Genomic DNA, 19853 nt, shown 5'->3' with positions numbered 1-19853 from the left:
TAGGATAGCCCAGGTCTTGACTTTTGGGAGAACATTGTCATATTAATGGGCAGCAATGTGATCTCTGAGATTACTGAAAAGTGATTAACTTCTGAGATCACAAAGTATAAAAACACAAACTGAGAAGTCTGATCATTCACATGTTGCACTCACTGACCTAGTATAATTTTTAGAATTATATTTTGTTATGTATTTATTTACATTTGCTTCATGAAAAAAATTAATCATCCAACAAATGTTTGCATGCTCCTCTGTGATCCACACTGTCCTTGAGGCAGCAAACACAGAAGAAAATGGAAATTCAGTGCCTGTTTCCATGGCTCTTACACAGCAGCGGGAGAGACAGAGAATACGCATGGAAACGTCCTTTGGAAGAAGAGTATTGCAGAGTGTGATGAGAGGGAAATGAAAAGAGTAATGTGGGTGGAAGTAACAGGTTGGGGGAAGTGGCTACTTAAGATAGGATGTTGGCATTTGAGACGAGACCTAGAGGAAGACAGAAAAGGGTGCCAATGACACGAAGAACTGAATTGAACAACTTGTTTCTCAAGCATTATGGTGTTCTAGCTAGACTAAAAAATTCTCCCACACGAATCACCTAGAAATCCTGGGTTGAATATAATAAACATTCTTTTAAATGTAGTGCTGAACTTAATATCAATAATCATAATAATAATGAAAATCTCAGAGGCAGAAATGAAGGATCTGGAAACAAACGTGGTAAATTAAAACAGATAAAGCTGATTTTGCACCTGCTCTTGAGGCATCTGTCAGCCTCAATAACCTACAAGTTCATTTTCTAAAGACTAGAGGAAACCCGGAAATGAGACTGTGGGCCCGTGAATGGTGAAGACTGAAAACTGACACCAGCTTCCATATCCCAAAGAGTTACAACCTCAGCAGAAGTATGAACTTAGGAAAATGGTCCACCCACCAGAAAAGAGAGATGATGAGAAAATGTATCTTTCAGGGTCAGAGCTCTGGGTAGAAGAAAAAGAAATTCCCCTGAGAATTTGTACCCACAGCTTGCCTTGAGTCACGTTTGGGGTTCTAATTTGCACCATCTGTGTGGTAGGAAACCACAAGCTGGTAAATTACCTTGAAGAAATCTTAGGGATAACAATACTGTGAGACCTTGGCAGAGGGAAAAATAAATCTCTTGATATTTAAGCCCACTTCTCAAAGAATTTCAATAGATAAAACCCAGCAAATACAGACTTAGAACTTCAAATTTCAAGATACATAAGGAATCAAGGCACTGTAGACTTGTAGAATCAAGACTCACAAACATCAAATACTAGAGTTACCCCTAACAAAGACTACAGATGCTGGAATAATCAGATATAGAATATAAAATATTTCAAATATTTGAAAAATTAAGATATATAAAACAGGAGTGAGAAAAAAACTACAATCAAAATAGAATGAGGTAGATTTAAAAATTAGTTAATTATTATAAGAGATAAGTATAGTCATTTAAAAATCGCTAGATCTAAACATAATTATTTTAAAATGTCATTTAAATCAAAACTTTAATGGCATAGCTGCAGACACAGCTATAGCAAGTAACTGAAGCTGGACTTGCTCTCCCTCTGCAAATAACTAGGAAAATGGACAAAATAAATGAAACTTGTCAGACATTTTACAACAAGCAGCATTTTGAGATAAGGAAAATGAACAAGGTGAGCTTTGTAAGTGCCCAACTTTCTGCATGGATTCCCTTTTCAGAAAGAGATACAAGAAGGATGAATCTGAGCAGAGCTCAGTGGGCACTCAGCTGAAGATTCAGAGATTGCAGGGCACTGTGCAGAATTAGAACTCCAGAAGTCTGCAGAGGGATCTCCTTGAGTCTGTCACTGAACAGTGAGCCATGCATGTATAGGTGAAACGCCGTGAAGCTAGAAAGCTGTAAGATAAACGATTCCACAAGCTCACACAGGACTGGGAGAAGTTTAGTTCCAACCAGCCACAGTGAAGAAACCAGGTTAAACAAATGAAAGATTCAGCAGAGACCCTGAGAAAGAAAGAATTAGGACTAAAGTAGACCTAAAAAATAAAAGTTCATCTAAACTTGCTCCAACAGCACTTGAAAGGAAGCATTGAAAAGGTAAGGCCGAACTGAAACTAATTGAACTTAGAATGAGTCCAGAACTCTTTAAAGAAAGACAACAAAGTCACTCAGCAATATAAATTTGCAGCTGAACTTTCAATCAAAATATGTTACACATACAAAGAAGTAAAAGAACTGTCACTCATAACTGAGACTACAAAAATTCAACATAAATATGTCCAGAAATTACAGATGATGCAATTAACAAACAAGGACTTTAAATAACTTTTATAAATAAGTTTCAAAATTGAAAGTACACATGAATATGAAATTTAATGAAAATTAGAAACTTATAAAACAAGACGTACAATAAACCCTTAGCAGAATAAACAAAAAGAAAACCACATCAAGGTACATCATAATCAAATCATTAAAAACCAAGTATAAAGAAAAGTAACCCAGAGGAAAGGAAACTTTATATACTGGAGAACAAAAATAAAAGTTGCAGATTTCTCGTCAGAAAGAATATAAGCTAAAAAACAAATAATGACATCTTTATTGTGCTGAAGGAAAAAAAAACTACCAATCTAGTATTCTTTATCTAGTAAAAAATAAAGGCTATTCATCAGTTGGAAGATTCAATATGGTCAAGATGTCTGTTCTTCCCTTTCAAAATCCCAGCAATTTATTTTGTGGATGTTAACAAAATGAGACAAAATTTAGAGAGAGAGGCAAAAGAATCAAAATAATCAACACAATATTAAAAGAGAAAAATAAAGTCAGGCTGACACTACCTGACATCAAGATTTACTATAAAGCTTATAGTAATCAACACAGTATGAGATTGGCAAAAGGGTAAACAAATTGGTCAAGGGACAGACTAGAGAGCCCAGAACTAGAGCCATACAAATATTGTCAACTGATCTTTGGCACAGTGGAAAAAGATACTTTTTTCAACAAATAGTGCTGAAACAACTGGACATCCATGTGCAAAAAAAAAAAAAAAAAATCTAAACACAACTCCTACACCCTTGACAAAATTAACTCAAAATGGATCATAGACCTCAGTGCAAAAGGCAAAACAAAAACATGAAAAAACTTGGGTGACCTTGGTTTTGATGATAACTTTTTCAGATACAACACCAAAGATATAAGCCATAGAAATAATTGATAAACTGGACTTCATTAAAATTAAAAACTTCTTCTCTGTGAAAAACACTGTGAAGGGGACCAGAAGACAAGCTGCAGACTGGGAAAATATATTCCCCAAAGACATATATGACAAAGGACTGTTGTCCAAAATTTACAAAAACCTCTTTTTTTTAATTGTAGTCAGTTTATGATGTTGTGTCAATTTCTGGTGTACAGAATAATGTTTCAGTCATACATATACACACATATATTCATTTTCATGTTCTTTTTCATTATAGGTTACTACCAGATATTGAATATAGTTCCCTATGCTATGTGGAAGAAACTTGTTGTTTATGTATTTTATATATAGTAGTTAGTATCTACAAATCTCAAACTTCCAGTTTATCCCTTCCCACCCTCTTTTCCCCCTGGTAACCATAAGTTTGTTTTCTATGTCTGTGAGTCTCTTTCTGTTTTGTAAATAAGTTTATTTGTCTTTTTCTTTTTAGATTCCACATTATGAGTGATGTCATATGGTATTTTTTTTTTTCTCTCTGGCTTACTTCACTTAGAATGATGATCTCCAGGTCCATCCATGTTGCTGCAAATGACATTATTTTATTGTCTTTTATGGCCGAGTAGAATTCCATTGTATAAATATACCACAACTTCTTTATCCAGTCATCTGTCAATGGACATTTATGTTGTTTCCATGTCTTGGCTATTGTAAATAATGTTGCTATGAACATTGGAGTGCATGTATCTTTTCAAATTAGGAATAGGATTGCTGGATCATATGGCAAGCCTATTTTTAGTTTTTTGAGAAATCTCCATACTGTTTTCCATAACAGTGGCACCAAACTTCATTTCCACCAGCAGTGTAGGAGGGTTCCCTTTTCTCCACAGCCTCTGCAGCATTTATCATTTGTGGACCTTTTACTGATGGCCATTCTGACTGATGTGAGGTGATACCTCATTGTAGTTTTGATTTCTCTGATAATTAGTAATACTGAGCATTTTTTCATATGACTATTGGCGATTTATATGTATTCATTGGAGAATTGCTTGTTTAGCGCATTTTTGGATTAGGTTGGGTTTTTTTTGTTATTAAATTGTATGAGCTGTTTATATATTCTGGAATTTAAGCCCTTGACAGTCATTTGCAAAATTTTTCTCCCATTCCCTAAGTTGTCTTTTTGTTTTGCTCATGGTTTCCTTTGCTGTGCAAAAGCATACACGTTTAATAGGGCCCCATTTGTTTATTTTGGCTTTTATTTCTATTGCCTGGGTAGACTGCCCTAGGAGAACATTGCTAAGATTTATGTCAGAAAATGTTTTGCCTACATTTTCTTCTAAGAAGTTTATACTGTCTTGTGTTTTGTTTAATCCTTTAAGACATTTTCAGTTTACCTTCAGGTATGGTGTAATGGAATGTCCTAATTTCATTGATTTCCATGCTGCTGTCTAGTTTTTCTAACACCACTTGCTGAAGAGACTGTCTTTCCTTTATTGTATATTCTTGGGTCACTTTGGTATTGTACCTTTTATGAATTGTCAAATTCACAAAGAACTCTTAAAACTCAACAGTGAGAAAACAAACAACCCGATTAAATAAATGGGCAAAAGACCTGAACAGACTCGCCATCAAAGAAGACATACAGATGTCAAATAACCGTCTGAAAAGATGCGCAACCTCATATCTCATTAGGCGATTGCAAATTAAAACAACGATAAGATACCACTACGTACCTATGAGAGTGGCCAAAACCCAAAACACTAACAACACAGAATGCTGGTCAGGACGTGGAGCAACAGAGACTCATCTTCACTGCTGGCGGAAATGCGAAGATAGTACAGCCTCTGTGGATGACAGCTGGGGAATTTCTTACAAAAATAAACATTCTCCAGTCATGTCTTTATGACTAGGTTACTGCATCCTGTTGATTCTTGTACTGTGGTTGGCTTTTGTCCTTTGATAGCTATGTGAGTTTAAAAAGCTAAAGCTCTAGACTGTTCTTAGAAACAAGGAACAGCACATATATGTAAATTTTCAAATGGTTTTAGCTCTCAGTGAGCTCTTCCTAGAATAAACTCTGTTTACACCCCCCCACAAAAAAATCAATTGTGATGATAGTTGCACAACTCTACATTTACTAAAAATCACTGAATTGTACACTTAAAACGGGTGAATTTTATGGCATGTAAATTATACTCCAGTAAAGTTATTTTTAAAAAGACAAAAAATATAAAGTAAACATACTTTAATGATATGATCCAGCAATCATGCTCATGTTTACTCAAATGAGTTGAAAACTTACATCCACACAAAACTGCATGTAAGATTTCATAGCAGCTTTATTCATAACTGCCAAAACTTGGAAACAACCAACACTTCCTTGCTTAGGTCAATGGATAGGTAAGCTCTGGTACAATGCAATGCAATCTAGACAATGCAATGTTTTTTAGCACTAAAAATAAATAAGCTATTAAGCCATGAGAAGACATGGAGGAAACAAATGCATAGTATTAAGTGAAAGACTACAGTTTTAAATGGCTACATACTGCATGATTCCAACTCTATGACATTCTTGGAAAAGGCAAAGCTATAGAGACTGAAAAGATCAGTGGTTGCCAGGGGTTAGGGGGAAGGAAAGGATGAATAGGTAGAGCACAGAGAATTTTTAGGTGATAAAACTCTTCTGTACGATGCAGCATACACTTATCCAAATCCATAAAATGTACGATACCAAAGTGAACCCTAATGTAAACTGTACACTTTGTGTAATAATGACATCAATATAGGTTAACAACAACATAGGTTGTAACAAATACACCACTCTGGTGCAGGAAGTTAATTGCGGAGGAAGCTACGCATGTGTGGGGGGAGGGATGCGTATGTGAACTCTCTCTGTTCTTTCTGCTTAACTTTACTGCAAACCTAAAATTGCTCTAAAAAAGCCTATCAAAAATTCAAAAAAGCTAAAAAGTAATTTTTTTATACAAACAAAATCTTAGTGTGCCATGAGGAGATTTGCACAATAAGAAGTGTTAATGGATGTTCTTAGACTGAAGGAAAATAACACGGATGGGAACTTGAAAATATGCCAAGAAACAAAGAATTCCACAAATAGTAAATATGTAGGTAAATATAAAACATTTTTCTTACTTTTAAAATTTGTTTAAAAGATGATTATTCAAAATAATAAATAATGTTTTATGACATGTGGAATATGTGTCAGTTATGGCATAAAGGCTGGGAAGAGGAAATGGATGTGCACTGCTGTTCAGAGCCTTCCTTCCTGTGTGAGTCTGTACAATGTAATCTGAATATAGACTGTGACAGATTGACGATGCATGTTGTAAACCCTGGAATAACTACTAAAAACGGTAAAACAAACAGCCGGTTAGCCAAAAGTGTAGATAAATGGAATGGTAAAAATTGCTCAATTAATCCAGAGAATTGCAGGAAAAGAGGGAAAAATAAACAAAGAACAGATGGGACTAATAGAGAATAATTATCAAGATAGTAATTTAAACCCAGGCATACTGATAATTATATAATTATATTAATTTTTAGTGGTCAAAACACTCCAATTAAAAAGCAGAGATTGTCAGACTGAATAAAAAAACAAAACCCTACCAAAAACTGTCTATAAGAAATGTGCTTCCAATATAAAATCACAGGTTAAAAATAAAAGGATGGGAAAAATATAAGAAAGATGTAGTAACTATATTAATATCAGATTGAATAGACTAAAAGAAAAGGAATTTTGTCAGGGTAAGGAGGAATATTTTATAATGACAGAAGGGCCAATTCATCAAGAAGACATGGAAAATTTAATATGTGATCAGCTACATAATAAAACTTCAAACTGCATTGAAGCAAAACCTGATAGAGCTGGAAGGAGAAACAGACAAATCCACAGTTACAGCTGGAAATTTCACACTCGTCTCTTAGTAACTGACAGAATAGTAGACAAAGTCAATAAGGATATACTTACTACAAGACTTGAACAACATTCTCAATCAACTTGACCTAATTAAAAATTTTAAACACTCCACTCACAACGGCAGAATATACACTTTTTTCAAGTGCACTTGAAACGTTCACTAAGATGGACCATTAGGCCATAAAACAAGTCTTAATAAATTTAAAAACAATTAAAATCCTATAGAGTGTGTTCTCTGATCACAATGGAATTAAACTAAAAATCAATAACAAAATGATGTCTGGGGAATCTCTCAAAATATTTGGAAATTAAGAGCACACTTCTAAATTATCTATTGGTCAAAGAGTAAGTCAAAGGGGAAATAAGAATAAAATTTTAATTGAATGAAAATGAAAATACAGCATAACAAAATTTATGGACACAGTTAAAGAAATACTTAAAGAAATTTATACCCTTAAATGTTTCTTTTTTTAAAAAAAGGGAAGGCCTAACATCAATGATCTGAACTTCTCCTTAAAAAACTAAGAAAAGATGGTCAAATTAAACCCAAAGTAATATAATGAAGGAAATAACAAAAATCAGAGCAGAAATCAACAACTGCAAAAATTGAAAATAATAGAGAAAATCAATAAAACCAAAAGCTTTTTTTAGTCTATTGGTTGTTGCATAAGTAAATGTTATGCATTTAAAATTAAAATACTTAGGACGTGTATAATTGTCATGATTTCCCCTTTCAATGAACTTTATGTGGTAACTAAACAACTACATGACCTGCTGGAAAAGGACTTTTCTTAGAGTTAAATATTTGTATTGATACTATCTGTGTATGGCAAGTGATTGCTGTTCTCTATTTAGAGTAATGACTCAAATTTTCTTTTTAAAATAAACATATTTAGGTTACATAATTTTTAAAATTTTATTATTATTATTATTATTATATAAGGTGAATGCAAAAATTATGACAGTGGTTTTTCTAGTAAATGAAGTTGGGGGAACACTGAGCTAGACAGTCTCTGAGATTCCTGCCAAGTCAGAAATTCTACAATTTAATTTGACACCATGTCAGATATGGTCCTTTGAAGCACTGTGCGTGAACTGTAAAAGCAGAAGTGGAAAAAAAGCCAACCACATACGTCTGCATAACACATCTGTGCATTATTCATAAATAAATGAGCAGAGCTATAAATTTCTCTCAAAAGAAAATAGAAACTAAGTTTGTAGATATAATCATTATTCGTTCTGAATCCCCAGTTATTTAACATTAGATATGAGATTTGCTATAAACAGAGTATGAAATTGAGATAAAATAAAATATACCGACAGACTCATTTTTAACCTGGGTGTTCAGTGTCAATCACTGAGATTTAACTTCTGCTTTAGTAAGAAATATCCTGGAATGAATTTTTCTAATAACATAAGGTCCTAATTCAGTAAGGAACTAGTCCAGGAAATTATTTTTTAACTAAGCAAAGATACACTTTCGGAGCCCTCTCCTTTGTGCTCAGTTCTTAGCTCTTTTCCACTTTGGGGAATATGTATATTGTTTCCATTTGTCATCAATGGACTTCATTTGAATTTAAGTAAATTCAGTTAATGTTTCTTTGGCTGCATCTATTCTCCCCCTTCCTCCCTGCTCAATTTAGAAAGATCTCAACACTTTTGAAAGAAAAATCAAGCCTATTAAGAATCACTTTTAACCAAACGTTAGCAACAGATCAAGCTAGAAACAGCCAGACCCCAATACCACACTTTTCCAGATGCTGTGAGGAGGAATCTTAGGGACAAGAGTCTAAAGCCTTGTGTGAAATTAGCTAGGTAAGAAGCTCACATATCAAAGAGGAGATATTTAATCACATCCCCAAAATTATGCAATTGAAACTCTACACTCTATGCAAGAACTCATTTTGAAAATTAAAAAGTACAACCATTTTTGAAGAAAGGATAACAGCATTCATCCTAAGACTGAGGAAAATTAAGTAGAGTTTTCTGCAGCCAACAAGTATTTTGAACAAAAATGATCAATTGTCTTAAGCTGTATTTTTTGGAAACAGATCTTGAGGGGAGAGTTGCAGGCAGATAACCAGTCTAAGTACTACTCTCAAGAGAGAAGTGTACATCCATGTGTAAGGAGGCGGGAAAGGCAAGACTGAACAGAGGGAGACGGTTTCCCTAAATGTGTTTGCAACCAAGAGCACAGCGCATCCTCTAGGAAACCCTGCAGCTGGGACTGTCTGTTAGGTTCAGTGCAAACTGAGGCAAGGACTGGGCTTTTGGATCTGTACCAGCTGGCCACAGGGATGCTCACTGCAGGCTGGCAACTCCCGGCCTGAGGACAGTCCTCACTGTGCAATGGCAGCTGCCAGTATTCTCTACGGCCAGCGCACAAGGACCGAGGACAGCATTCCAGTGGCCACACACCAAGTTACCATATTTCTCATTGAAGAAATACACTCTTGCTTTCTGTTTGCAGTCATTATGGTCTTCTCTTCCATATGGTTCATTTTTGTCAAGCCTGCGGAGAAAAGTTTCCATGAATCTGTTCACATTTCTATACACTTGGGTTCCTGAGCAAAGAGAACTGGCATTTGGATTGAAGACTGAATACTAACCCTAAAGACAGAGACTTCCAGAGGGACATGCCTGGAGCTACTTGTTTACATTCCAGGGTGGTGACGTCTTCTCTCCTCTGAAAAGAAGATTTGAATTTGTTTATAATTTAGAGTAAAGTTCTCTCTCCCCCACCCATGTCTCTCTCTCTCTCTCTACTCTCTCTCCCTGGAGAAAAGGAGAGGCAAAAGCATCATAATTTTGAGGTTCCTCTACTGTGATGCAAACCCCCCTACAAGCACTGTGTGCAGGAGGGCACTGGGGCACAGGGAACTAATGCAAGCTGCGCTGTGAGTAAAGAAGTAGTGTGATCCCTGATGCAGACCATGTTCACGTGCGTGTGAGTGTGTGTGTGTAACTGAGCCCGACAAACAAATGGAAAGTCAAGCTTATTGAGAACCTGCTTTCCCTGAGTGTTAGCAGTAGAGTGTGATAGAAACAGCCAAACCTCCATACCATAGTCATTCAGAATGCTGTTGGCTTGCAGGTCGTGTAACATCTGTTTTTTCCTGTTTCAGACTTAATAGCAGAGCTATCTAATTGAGAGCGTGGGTCTGATTATGACGTTAAACACTTTTAACAATGACATATTTTTCTGAAAACTATTTGATGTGTCCACAGATCTACTCCAAATATATAAAAAGTATAAAAACTCTTAATTATGTGTGATGTTTATACAAGAGTGCAAACTAGAAAGTTTTAAGTGCTATCAAAAGGAAAGGAAAATGGATAAATTGCTTTGTTCATTCAAGAGAAAGACATGGCCCGAGTCAGGGAGATTAAGGATGACTTCAGGAAGGTGAGAGCATCTTGGCTGAGGGCGGGTAAGAAGTAAGCATCTTCCATTGAGAGATGGTTCAGAAGCAAAGATCAGGAAAGGATGTTATTAAACTTATGATTCTTAATGAATTATAGAATTTACTAATAACGGATAGTGTAGACAGTTGTATACAAAGCACTAAGTACATGAAATGATGTTATTTTCTAATTTATTTCTTCTTAAAACCCTCATGAGATTAGTATTCTTATTTTCCACAGGAAGTGTATTAACTTGCCCAGGGTGAGAAGGTGACATGTAGTGGCACCAGAAGCTGCAGCAGTGGCCTGCAGGAGCAGTGCTCAGAGCACCCCCGTCTCCAGCATTTGGTCAGAGGAAGCAACAGGGCAAAGACCAGGAACAGGACACTTCTGGCACATTTGAGGGATGACAGATAGTCTAGTTTACTAAGTAGTGATTAGAGTCGAGACAGATAAAGCTGGAGAGGCGGGGGAAGTCCGTGAAAGCAAGAGTTCAGATTTAGGAAGGTCCTGAAGGTTTTTGACAAGAAAGGACAAAGATGTGTCTTGGGAACATCAATTAACAGAAACCTGGCAGCCGTGTGAAGGAGGTTTTGAAAGAGGAGGAATAGTTGGGGCTCAACTCTCAGGAGGCCAATTCAATATAGTCCGGGCAAGAAGTCAAGTTTCAGCGCCCAAGACTCTCAAAACTCGAGATCTGATGTGTGGGACCAAATCTTGTTGCAACTTCAGATGACTCATTCCACCTCACTGGGTTTCTGCGTCCTAATCTACGGGAAATATGTGAGGTTCCTTCCAAATCTAAATTCTAGAAATTTAGAAGGACCTAAATTAAGATACTTTCATGAGCACAGAGACAGAGATACGTATGTGAGAGATATTTTAGAGGTGGAACTGAAAAACACATAGCAAATGATTAAATGTAAAGGTCAAGGAGAAATCAGACTTTTTCTGCAAGATTTTAAACCCAGACACTCAGAAAAGTCAATGGAAGAAAGAAAGACAGGAAGAGGATGGGATGGCAATTAGAATTTGTTTTATATAAATTGAATTTGAGGTGTCAATGAGACAGATTAGATATGTTCAGAAAACCAACTGGAAAAAAAAAAAGAGCCCCAGAAACAAGAAGAGGGACCCTGACTGGAGCTCAGATTTGGACCCTATTTTCACAGACAGGAGAATAGATGAGCCAGTTTAGGGACAGCCTGGAAAGGAGGGCAGTGAATCCATCTGAGCTGCCTGTAGCTACATTTAAAGGAAAAGCCGAGAACCAGGTTCCAGGCAAGGAGTGTCCACAAAGACAGAAATTCATAGGAGGCCAGGGAGGGAAGGCTTCAAGGAGAAAAGCTTGTCAGATCAAGGGTCGAAAGCTTTTGAGAGCTGCTTGATCTAAAAAGTGCTAATCCAGAAAAGTCAGAGGTTTCAGAGGGAGAAGATGGGGTAGAAAGATGACTGCAAGAGCAAAATGTGCTTAGAAGCATTTATAGACAAAATGGTTTGGTAAACCATTAGAACTGGGGTGGACCTTGTTCTTCTAGTGTGGTCCACATACAATTTGTATTGGAATTCCCTGGGGTGGTTGTTTAAAATGCAGGTTTCTGGCCCTCCCTGCAGAACCACTGAATCATAATCTCAGGGGAGGATGCTCTGGGTGTCTTTATTTTAAACAGCACTGCCCCCCAATAATTCTATGTATGCAGGCCAGGTTGCTTCAATGTGTTTTTTAAATGAATGGAGGGAGTCAGCAGAAAGAGATCAAATGAAGAGGTGGGAAAGCTGATAGTAATCCTGAAAAGGCGAAATGGGACATAGGACACCAGCAGAAGAATTAGCCTTAAAGGAAGATTCCACCTGTGTCCTAAAACACCCCTCACTGTGGCGGAGATTCATGCTCAGCAGAGTATCCAGTGAGGTTCCCCTGAAGACGTGTGTTTTGTGCCTGCACTCTTAGTAATATCTTACCACCTACAGTGACAGCCTTGATGCCAGAGATGTACCAGAGGCGGAAGTCTCAACAGAAGGCAGAGCCCCTGATGAGTTCCCCAACCCTCCCGGCAGCAGTGGGGACAGCACGGACAGCTGGTCCCAGCTCGCCAATGAGGAAGACAACCCAGATGACACGAGCAGCTTCCTGCAGCTCAGTGAGCGATCCATGAGGTACCTGCTCTTTAACTGACTTAGCAGGGAAACAGGTCTCAACCCAGATTCCAGAAATGCATTTTAAATTGTTCTCTGTAAAGGGTCGCTAACAGAGAGAGCAAAAAAGGAAAGCTCCCACTAGGATGAAGTGCCTGCCTGTCATGATCTGTGCTGAGAGCTATCTTAATATCCAGCCTTGGCTTCAATTACCTTGACCAAGGTTCGGAGTCAGCTATGGTCTCTTCTCTGCAAGCTCCAACTAGTGCATTCAGTGATGACAACTGTGAACTTTTAATAAGAGCTGCTATTACACCCGGTGTGTTTGATACTTTCTGGTTCATTTGATACTTTCTGATTCATTTGTATTTCAGATGCAAGACAGGCTGGGTTTACATGAGGCAAGTGTTTCCACACCGCGTTGTGTTGTTTGGCCTGACTGTTCCTCCTCTTCCCCTGCCCTGCCTCTGAATTGTTTCCCCAGAAAAGCTAGAGAATGGCTAAAGACAGATCAGATTTGGGAGGACCTGAGCCAATCAGGAGACATCCACTAAACACTATTCCTGTCTGAGGTGAAAATGAAAAGAATCTTCACATTTCTGCCCAAAATTTCATCTGATACTGGACCAACAAGTCCACAGACTTTCCAAAGCCAATTGGAAAATGGGCTTCAGATGCATCTGGGTGTGTGGCCCCTGAAAGTTTTATTTCTGGCAGTTTAGTCTGTTTAGACTTAGGAGAATTTCACAGTGTTAAACAATTTATCTAACATTTCAAAAACTGATGGGAAATGTTTTGATATAGAGACAAAAAGCAAAGAAAATTTGAATCTTTGGACTTCGCATAAGCTTATACAGTTAATTAACTCCAGCGCAACATTTGCATTATCAGATTTCAATCAGTGAATACATTCAGTACCCCACGTGAAACCCAAGACAGGAATTTGAAATGAGGGGGTTTAGTTGCTTATTCATGGAACTCCTCAAGGAAGGTTGTCCCATTACACAATACTCCAGCACTCACCATTTGAAAACCTTACTTGCAAAAGACGTCACTGGAAAATAGATATGGTACAAGGAAACTCAGTGAGCTTGGTGAAGTTGAATGCATTCCATTTTGCAAGCACGGACAGAGCCTAAATATGGGCTCAACTCTACTGTGTTTTAGTAAATAAATTCCAAGCTAGTAACTAGACCATATGTGGATTGTGCAACCTACAAAAATGATGCAAGATGTGATCCCTTCTCCGCAACACCTGAAGTACAAGGTGTTACTCCTCCTCAGAGATTTTAAGATAAAGGAGCTATAAAACTTGGCATTGACCAACTTTGTACTTGTAAATTCTGTGGCCCCTTAGGAAAAAGAAGTAAGCCAATTGCATATCCAATGGAATGTCCCTCAGAAAAATCCCCTAAATGGGAAAGGGATAACAGAACCTGCATGAACTGGTTTCTATAAAAAGCCAGGAAGCAGGCAGATAAGCATGACCATATCTCCCCACAGTCAGCATTCTCAGAAGTTTCTTAGTCTCTGCAGGTACATCCAAGGAGTCTCTTGCTGACAGATAAACATCCTCTCTGTTAGTAGAATGGCGGAGGAAGGGTTGTGATCCACTAGGTGTGACCTGCCCCAGGTATGATTCCACTGCAGAAATGCCAAATGATGATGATGATGATAATGATTGGCATGAGCCATAAATGTCTTTTGCTGTGTTTTCCCCTGATTTGGTCAGAAATAAATATCAGTTTAGGAGCCCTTGACACAAAACAGCATTCTTCTGGGGACCAAAGAAAGGACCTCTGAGAACGGCGGAGCATCAGTGCCGCAGTGCGGCCAGGTGGTGCAGACCCGCATTAATGTGTAAACTTTTGCTTTGTCAGCAATGGCAACAGCAGTGCCACTAGCAGTCTTGGCATTATGGACCTGGACACTTATCAGGAAAGCATGCCATCTTCTCCCATGATTAAGTAAGTAGCCACCGAGATGCAGTGCTTGTGAGACCACGACTCCAGTTCCATCTGGCAATCCATTTTGATCATTCAGACTGTGCCCAGCCACTGGTTTCATCGTGTCTGTGCTGCCGTGGTTCCCAGGCATGTGTGGTTTCATGTCACTGAAGTAAGAACTCAGGTCTGCAGCAGCCCCACCCTGCCTCCACCTGCTTTCTTGATTGCAAATCTGCCCCCTATGGTATAATCATTTTAGATAAAGCTTATCCATATAACCAGACACATATATCATTTTACCTAGCTGGACACACAGGAGCAAAAATCCCTGTGAATTGTATCATGCCAACCAGCAAAGACTATTGTTCAATAGAGTAGAGTGTGAACGGCTTGCCCTTTACTTGTAAACACCTGGGATTATTGCCACTAAAATGTCAAATGCCAAATGGTGCCATGATGAGGATGTGTCATTTTTACATTCGCTCCCCACAGTGTGAGGACCTTCTAAAAAGACCAAGGGAAAAAGTACAATTTTATGGCATAAAATGTGATGCATAAAGGGAGGGCAACTCGAGGTCAGGACAACATCTAGAATTTGTCATTGCTCTGGAAAATTAAATACACTGAAATCTATTTTTGACCATTATGACTTAGCTTATTATTTGGAGATTTCAGAAATTTCAGAAAAATGAAGTATAGGGCTTAAGTTGCTCCCTGACCTGTTTTTTCAATTACTCTCTACAGCTAAAGCATTTTTATTTCACTATTTAATCAGGTGTCCTGCCTGCGGGAATATTTATCATTGATTAAAGGTTGCCATGCATCCTTTACTCCACACAACCGTCCATCATTGACAAGCAAAGACAAACATACACATTATCTTGGGTTTTTTGTTTTGTTTTGTTTTTTTAAAGGGAACAAAACAAACAAAAACTGCTTTGGGGTAAATTAACTTTTCTCCTTCGGGAAACATTTGTTTAGCTATTTTGTCCATTTTTTCCCCCAATATGAGCCTAGGACTGCACAGACTACGTGTATTCAGGAAAAACTAAGACGACTTCCACCCATGTCGGCAGCTAGCAGCTCCATGAAGCAGAAACTGTATCGACCCCGTTTCATTTCACTGATGTCACTCAGATAGAGGTCTGGCAGAAAAGTCAGACCCTTGGGAAATTGCCGTTTTTCTACAAATAATTGGGTGTGCATGAAAGAACAATTATAATCTCTCTCGACATGAGAAATACAATGGAATGTATTAGCTAGATCTTAGTCATAACAGAGAGTATAAGGGAGAATCCTCTCCCATAAAAAGGTGCATTTTCATTTCTAGACAGGACGAAAATGCAGGACAGCCACGGGCTCCCCGAGGTGGCCACTCCCTTTCAGCTGTTGGGCCATATACTCTCATTTTAGAAGCATTTACTGAGTCCTCTCTCTATTTATAAGGCTCCCTAATAAGTAGTCATTATATGAAAACGCCTCAGATATTGAATGTGACTATATTTAACGAAATTCTCACTTCAGTTGTGTCTCTGGTTCTAAACCACCCCCAGCCTACTGCATCTTCCCAATAAAAAGAAAGAAAAAGAACATTTTCAACTGAGATTTTTTGTTGTACAACTTAAGTCCTAAAGTTTGAGATTCTCTTTTCCCTTATTTCAAGTCAAAGAACCATATATATGTAGAAAAATATTTTCCTCAACTAAAATGCAAATTTATGTTGCTATCATAGTATAGAAAAAAAATCACTGTATCAAGAAAGAAATATTTGGTCCTTTAAATGACACGTAAAATACAGGAGAAGGCTAGGCCCTCAAATCATACCTAGTTTCTTACAAAGTCCTTCCTTGACTGTTCAAACACGTGGAGGTTTATGGAAGGGAGGTTGAGAAAAAGAGAGGGCATTTCTTAGCGTCTCCCACACCCATTATCCCAACTAAAACCATGCAGTTTATATGTCCTTTTTTTAGGGGCAGGGTTATTTATTACAGACCTAGTAGTCCTATATAATAGCCATGTTGTTATTTCCCTAGTAACACTTTATTCTACAAAAAAATGATAAATATATGAAACTCCAGAAGCTTTTAGACCAATAAGACCCATCGCTTCATCTTCCATTTACAGCTTATTCTTCCTAAACATTACCAACCATATACTGTTGTTTTCTCCCAAAGTGAATTAGTAGAAGAAAAGGAGATTCTTAAAGGACAGTCAGAAAACATAGAGGGTAAGCCACGTTCCCGTAATTTTGAGACACAATTTGCCTGTGGTATTCCCCCCCGGAAAGCATAGTAATGCTGCGGTTGTGTCTGTGCTCAGGAAGTGCCCCTGGAATGCCCGTGGGAGCCGCCAGCCGCCAGGGGAGCCTGCTGGTGATCAACTTTGACCTGGAGCCAGAGTGTCCTGACGCTGAGCTTCGAGCCACTCTGCAGTGGATCGCTGCCTCCGAGCTCGGGATCCCCACCATCTATTTTAAGAAATCTCAGGAAAACAGAATCGAAAAGGTACCACATTCCCTGTTTGGATATCATAAGGTTCTGTGTTTTTGTCGCTGCTTGAAACTCAGTAAATGCCCAGTTAACTATTTATTCTTGAACTTTTCACCTTAAAATTGTGACTAGAACTTTGAAACCTCCCACCTGCATAAATATAACCATAATAATTATTTCTTTGGCCGCAAGTTTGTCTCAGCTACTTCGTATTGATGAGAAAGTGAACTGAGGAGATGGGATCTTTTTCAGAGTCTGCTATATTTGTGTGTATTTCCTTGCTCTGGAAACCTCTTTATAACACTCATTTAAATAAAAGGTCAAGGAGGAAAGGCTTGATAAATAGAAACCGAAGTGAGGTCACACTGATAATTAAAACACACTGTGGCATGGCATCAAAGAGAGGCATTTTAAATTCCCTACAGAACAGATTTGCATTGGATGGACTTTCTCATTATTATTCTCCACCTACCAGAAATATGAAGCTAAGGAATAGATCCTTGGCCAGCATCTAATTTAATAGCAACTCTCATTCTAATTCCCTTTCTCTAGGATCTACCTTCTACTGCTGTTGAATTTCAGTTATTCAGATTAAAGAAAAAATCAATTTGCCAATGTCTTCATGCTAAATTTTCCATAGTTTACAAGTATGCTTTTTTAAAAAGTCAAATTAATAATAACTTTGTTATATTAGTTTTCTAGTGCTGTGTTACAAACTGCCACAAATCTACTAGCTTAAAACAACAATACTCAACTCTGTTGCCAGAAGTTTGAGTGAATTCTGTGCTCTCTGCTCACGGATTTAAAGGCAGAAATCAAGATGTTAGTTCAGCTGGGAACTTATCTTGAAGCTGTGGAGAGAAATAAGTTTCTGTACCTGTTCCATTTGTTTTCTTAATTCATTTCCTTGTGGTTGTAGGACTGAAGTCCTGGTTCCCTTGCTATCAGCTAAGGTTCACTCTCAGCTTCTAGAAGCTGCCCACATTTCTTATCATGTGGCCCCTCCATGTTCTCATGCTGTCCATCTTTCTCACTTCTTTGCCACTAGCCAGAGAAAACATTCTGCTTTTAATGGATTCATGCAATTGGATTAGGTTTGCCACATAGTCTATCTTTTGATTAACTAAAAATTAACTAAAGATTCCTTTTTGCCATTTAAGGTAACATAATCAGGGCATAATTATCTCATTCTATTCATAGTACTGGGGATTAGGACCAAAAATCTTGGGAACTGATTTAGGATACTGCCTATCGCTGCCACTGTGCATTCTTTTAATGTCTTACTGTCACAAAGTACTTCCCCATATTTATTACACTTGATCACGACAACCCTATGAGTAGGACAGAATGGATATCATTGTCCCTTTTTTGACTGATGAGCAAGTCAGGACTCGGAGAGACTGATCCACAAGAGAGTCCTCAGACAATGGCAGCTGAGTCTAGTCCTGGCACCCAACTTTCTCCACAAATACCTCTCAGTAGTGTGTCTCTCCCAAGTTAAACTGCCTTGGAGTTACAATCTAGATTTTTTGAATGTGTAGTTACATTTTAATTCTCACTGCCAAAATCTAGCAGCCTGAAATGAAATGTCCTTTACCCTCTTGCGCAGGCACATGGTAATTAGAACAGCTTCTCTATGTCTGCCTCACCAGCCAATGGGATTGTCTCCTAGAGAAATCAAGAAGGAGTCCTAATTTGTCTTCCACACCCTCTTCCACGTCAACCTCTTTCTCCAACCAGTAATTCATATTTCCCTTCATGGCTAGACTGCCTACAATTCCACACCATCTGAATCTAGATACCATCCTATACTTGTCATACTTTTAATTGCAAGGTGATGAGACGTTCACTACTTGATAAATTCTCCTTCCATCTTACCATCCAGCCTGCCCAGTGGGAAGGGTGCCATCAAAGAGCATTTCACGTTGACCCCTCCCTCCTGCCGTACACAGTCCCCAAGATCCCCATCATGGGGAAGAGAAATAGAACGTTCTCAGCCAGAGTACATGCTCAGGTTCCTGGAAAAATGAAAGGCAGGTTGGTTCCCAGGTATTTCACCAGCCTCTCCCTGAATAAAAGCATCACATGGTATATTTTCAGATGGTCTCTTAACAGAGAATATTTTTTATACAATTTACCATTTTGAAGAAACAACGCAACACTCTCTGTGAATATGTCTCATAAATTCCCATTGGATGAAAGGACAAGGGATGTGTCACTAACACCTCAATTGTTTAAATGATGCTTTGACTTGATATGTATTTATCCCCACTGATTTTCAGTTCTCAGTGAGGATGCTTGTCTTTGCTCATAGCTATTTTTCTAAGAAAACAAATGTTCCACTAGTGTTACCAAGATAACATTAAGTGATGTTTCACTCCTTCTATTTAGCATCAGCTCAAGGAGCTTATTTCTAAGTAACATCATTTTAGGGACTGGATCTTCCAACTTTCTTTCAGAGTCAATTAAAGTTCTTTCCACAGAGTGACTTCTCCACCAATGGGCACTGCCTGTACCCAGTTTTGTGGCAGAACTGGCTAAATAAAGCATACCCTTATGCAAAATTTTGACATCCTTTTTTTTTATCAATAGTGCATTTGGAGATTCTTTCTGATTGCTTTTTAATTAGCCAGGAAGTTAAGGGGCCATTTTCCAGTGATGTGGAAGAGACACTGGCTTCCCTCTGGGGACGCTGTGTCGCTTGAAAGCAGCAGCGTCTCATTAGCTCCTCATCAGCTCGGAG

The 19853-nt window shown here is 38.1% G+C and overlaps 1 protein-coding gene across 6 annotated transcripts in view; it reads left to right on the top strand.

Annotated features, from left to right (window-relative positions):
• SPHKAP (SPHK1 interactor, AKAP domain containing) overlaps positions 1–19853 on the top strand; it is a 136705-nt gene that overhangs the window by 109229 nt on the left and 7623 nt on the right. For 3 of the 6 annotated variants that reach the window (XM_010948909.3, XM_074364439.1, XM_074364438.1), the window contains 4 exons: positions 12511–12696; positions 14556–14642; positions 16796–16848; positions 16941–17125. In XM_010948909.3, coding sequence (XP_010947211.2) covers positions 12511–12696; positions 14556–14642; positions 16796–16848; positions 16941–17125 — 511 coding nt within the window. The remainder of the gene's footprint in view (positions 1–12510; positions 12697–14555; positions 14643–16795; positions 16849–16940; positions 17126–19853) is intronic. The other 3 variants (XR_012507193.1, XM_045512125.2, XR_006722566.2) reach the window with 3 other exon arrangements.

This window comes from Camelus bactrianus, chromosome 5 (genome assembly GCF_048773025.1).
Source record: "Camelus bactrianus isolate YW-2024 breed Bactrian camel chromosome 5, ASM4877302v1, whole genome shotgun sequence".
In the NCBI taxonomy this organism is placed as follows: domain Eukaryota; kingdom Metazoa; phylum Chordata; class Mammalia; order Artiodactyla; family Camelidae; genus Camelus; species Camelus bactrianus.
Note: the sequence above shows the minus strand (reverse complement) of the source record. Positions and strands in the feature narration are given on the sequence as shown.